Source organism: Meleagris gallopavo, chromosome 14 (genome assembly GCF_000146605.3).
Source record: "Meleagris gallopavo isolate NT-WF06-2002-E0010 breed Aviagen turkey brand Nicholas breeding stock chromosome 14, Turkey_5.1, whole genome shotgun sequence".
Classification (NCBI taxonomy): domain Eukaryota; kingdom Metazoa; phylum Chordata; class Aves; order Galliformes; family Phasianidae; genus Meleagris; species Meleagris gallopavo.
This window is the reverse complement of record NC_015024.2, coordinates 1,968,083-1,970,772: the sequence shown is the minus strand read 5'-3', so window position 1 is coordinate 1,970,772 and position 2,690 is coordinate 1,968,083. Positions and strand designations below refer to the sequence as shown.

Genomic DNA, 2,690 nt, shown 5'->3' with positions numbered 1-2,690 from the left:
TCATGGCCTGCTGCCACAGCTCCACGTCCAGGCGCTCGGCGGGCTCCACCTGCAGCAGCGCCTGAGGGCACAGCGGGATGGGACGGGATGGGACGGTGCTGTGTGGTGTGCGGAGCCCGGGCACCCCATCCCGGCTACGGGGCTCCCCGGTGACCCCGCAGTGGGAAGGGCCGTGCCCACCGCCCGGCCCTGCGGTGCTTCCCTTACCTCAATGCACTGTACCACGTGCGATGCGCAGGCACACAGGTGCTCGTGAGCCTGCCTGTCCTGGAGGGCGGCTGTGCAGGCGGTGCGGACGCAGGCCAGAAAGCTCAGCTTCCCTGCCTGTGTCTGAGACAGAAGACACAGAGGGGAGTTACAGGAGACGGAGGGACAAGGGATCCTCGGCTGAGCCCGATGGCCCCTGCAGGGGCTGCAGCTCACACACCTCGTAAGGCCCCCTGCTGGGCCGTGGCGGTGCAGGATGCCCTCGGTATCTCTGGCCATGCCTCTCGGGGTTGGCTCGGGGGTCTCTGCTCCATCTTGAAGCACAAGAGGGAACAGCGGCAAATGCGCCTGCTGTTCCAGCTCTGCCTTCAGGGGAACGAGGCCCATTGTGAGGTGGCAGTGATGCGCCCCATTCTGCCCGGCTCCACCCAAAACCCCTCCTCTTGCCCTGGGCTTGCCCCGCAGCCATCGCTGTCCCTGGGCAGTTTGGGGCTGGAAGGAGCCCTCGACTTCACTGTGTGCGTTTGCCCCAGCTGCGGCGCTGGGGTCTGGGAGTCCTTCTCAGGGCCCTTCAGCCCATCCCCACGTCCCCCCAGTAAAATTAAACTGTGTCACCGTTTCCACTGGGAACAGAGTTGAGTTTTCCTTCTTGGCATCTGGCGCTCTCGTTGGGCTTCAGGAGAAAAATGAGCAGTGTTGGTAACACGGCAGTGTCTCTAGCCGCTGCTGAGGGTGACCAAACTCTGAACTAGTGCACATGTAGCAGGTGGATATGGAGATGAGAGAATGATGGAAGAGGCAAAGGGTGGAGACAGGAGGAGGAGGTGCACAGGAACATTTCTAGGAGGGATTTTAATCTGCTTTCTTAACTCAAGGGACTGGGTCCCTCACTGCTTCTGTTGTGTGCTGTGTCTGCTTCAGCTGATTGCAGCGAGGTGGCCTTCGAAGAGGGGGCTTTTAGTCACCTCTAGGAAGCCAGTGATAGTGAAGAACTTCTTCAGATACGGGAAGCAGTTAATTTGACATCTCCAGTTGTGACCTTATGTTCTTCTTCAGCATGCAGCGTTCAAAGAAAAGGTTTAGCTAGGGTTACTGGAGAAGGGTTGGGTGTGTGCTTCTCCAGTTTACCGCCAGATTTCATCGTTTGAGTTCATCTGTGAGATGAGTGACTTCTGTGCAGCACTGCTGTCCCTGAGCCACAAGGTTGTTTTTTTTTTAGCTTGTTTTTCTACAAAACAAGGTGAAAAACCAGTAAGTATTGCAGCAGCTCTCCAAGACAGGTGAGATCATGCCTGCTTCAGGCCACAGTGAGCAGAGGCTGGGAGAAATACTGAGTGGGTGCCATACCGTACGGTGGAATCTTCAGAACCCTTCAGACTAAAGCTTTTCTTTGTAAAGTGCATTGTTACCGAAACTGTGGTAACGTTTCCCAAATGGGGATCTTCAAAGGCCGCACTCTTAATCTACAGATTCCAGTGGCTAAAATGGAAAGGAAGCCCTTGGGTAGCTGTTTAGAAGCACTGGCTTTCATTTACTGTTTCATTGTACAATCATTTATCCATCTTAAAGTTGTTTGCTATGAGATTGAATTCTGAGACAAGCTCTAAGCCTGAGGATACCTGGTGTGTCACGGGGAGGCTGTTGAATGATTTACGGTTGTGCCTTTATTCTGCGGTGGCTGATTATGTCAAGGCAGTATAGGAGCATTTGTAGAACACTGTGTATTAACATTAACATGGTCAACACGTTAAAGATTTTTTATCAGTAGTAGGAATGTTGAATATGCGATGTCAGTGTTTGTTACTGTGGAAAGGAATATCTGAGTATATTAAGAGAAGCACAGATCTTTAATGCATAAAGGCAGTGTAGAAGCCTGCAGGCTGACAAACTACACAGCTAGTTTTTATTTTGCTAAAGAGGACAGTGTCCTGTGCCATAGTGCCTGGTAGATGAGCTCTGTCAGCAAGCGTGGTTGGGGAATGGAGAGGTGGTGGGCCAGAACGATTTTGTTTGCTGTAGGTGTGCTGTCCTGCTAAGGGGAGGAAGGGCCTCCTGATGGGAATTGTGTAGGATGTGTTTCAGGTCCCATGTGTAACAGTGGTGCTCAGCTGCTTGGGGTAGAGTATAGAGAAAGAGGAGAAGAAGGAATAGAAAGTTTTACCTTTTTGACAGTTATTTTTGTTTGGTAAAATGAGAAGCTACAGGCTACTTGGAATAGCTCTGCCTATCCCAAATAACAGGTTGTTTTGATCGCCGAGGTTTGCTGTTTCGGAGCTGCCCCCGGCAGAGCTGAGGCGGCTGATCGCGGGGTGCATAGGGGACTCGCACGGTTTTCCCTCACCCAGGGATTCCCGAGGCATCGGTGCAGCCCGGCACCTCTCGCGAGAGCGGCTCACGTGGCGGGGGCGTTGCCAGGGTAGCGGCGGAAGATTTAAACGGGCGCAAACCCGGAAGAGACCCTTTTGATCGCCGAGGTTGCTGCT

General features: G+C 53.3%; 1 protein-coding gene across 1 annotated transcript in view; it reads right to left on the bottom strand.

Moving 5' to 3' along the window:
* The window catches only part of LOC104913111, a 6,226-nt gene that overhangs the window by 1,788 nt on the left and 1,748 nt on the right, over positions 1-2,690 (bottom strand). The window contains exons 6-8 of the mRNA XM_031555500.1: positions 2,549-2,685; positions 428-521; positions 208-330 (exon numbers count right to left, since the gene is read on the bottom strand). Of these exons, the coding sequence (XP_031411360.1) occupies positions 208-330; positions 428-521; positions 2,549-2,685 (354 nt within the window). The remainder of the gene's footprint in view (positions 1-207; positions 331-427; positions 522-2,548; positions 2,686-2,690) is intronic.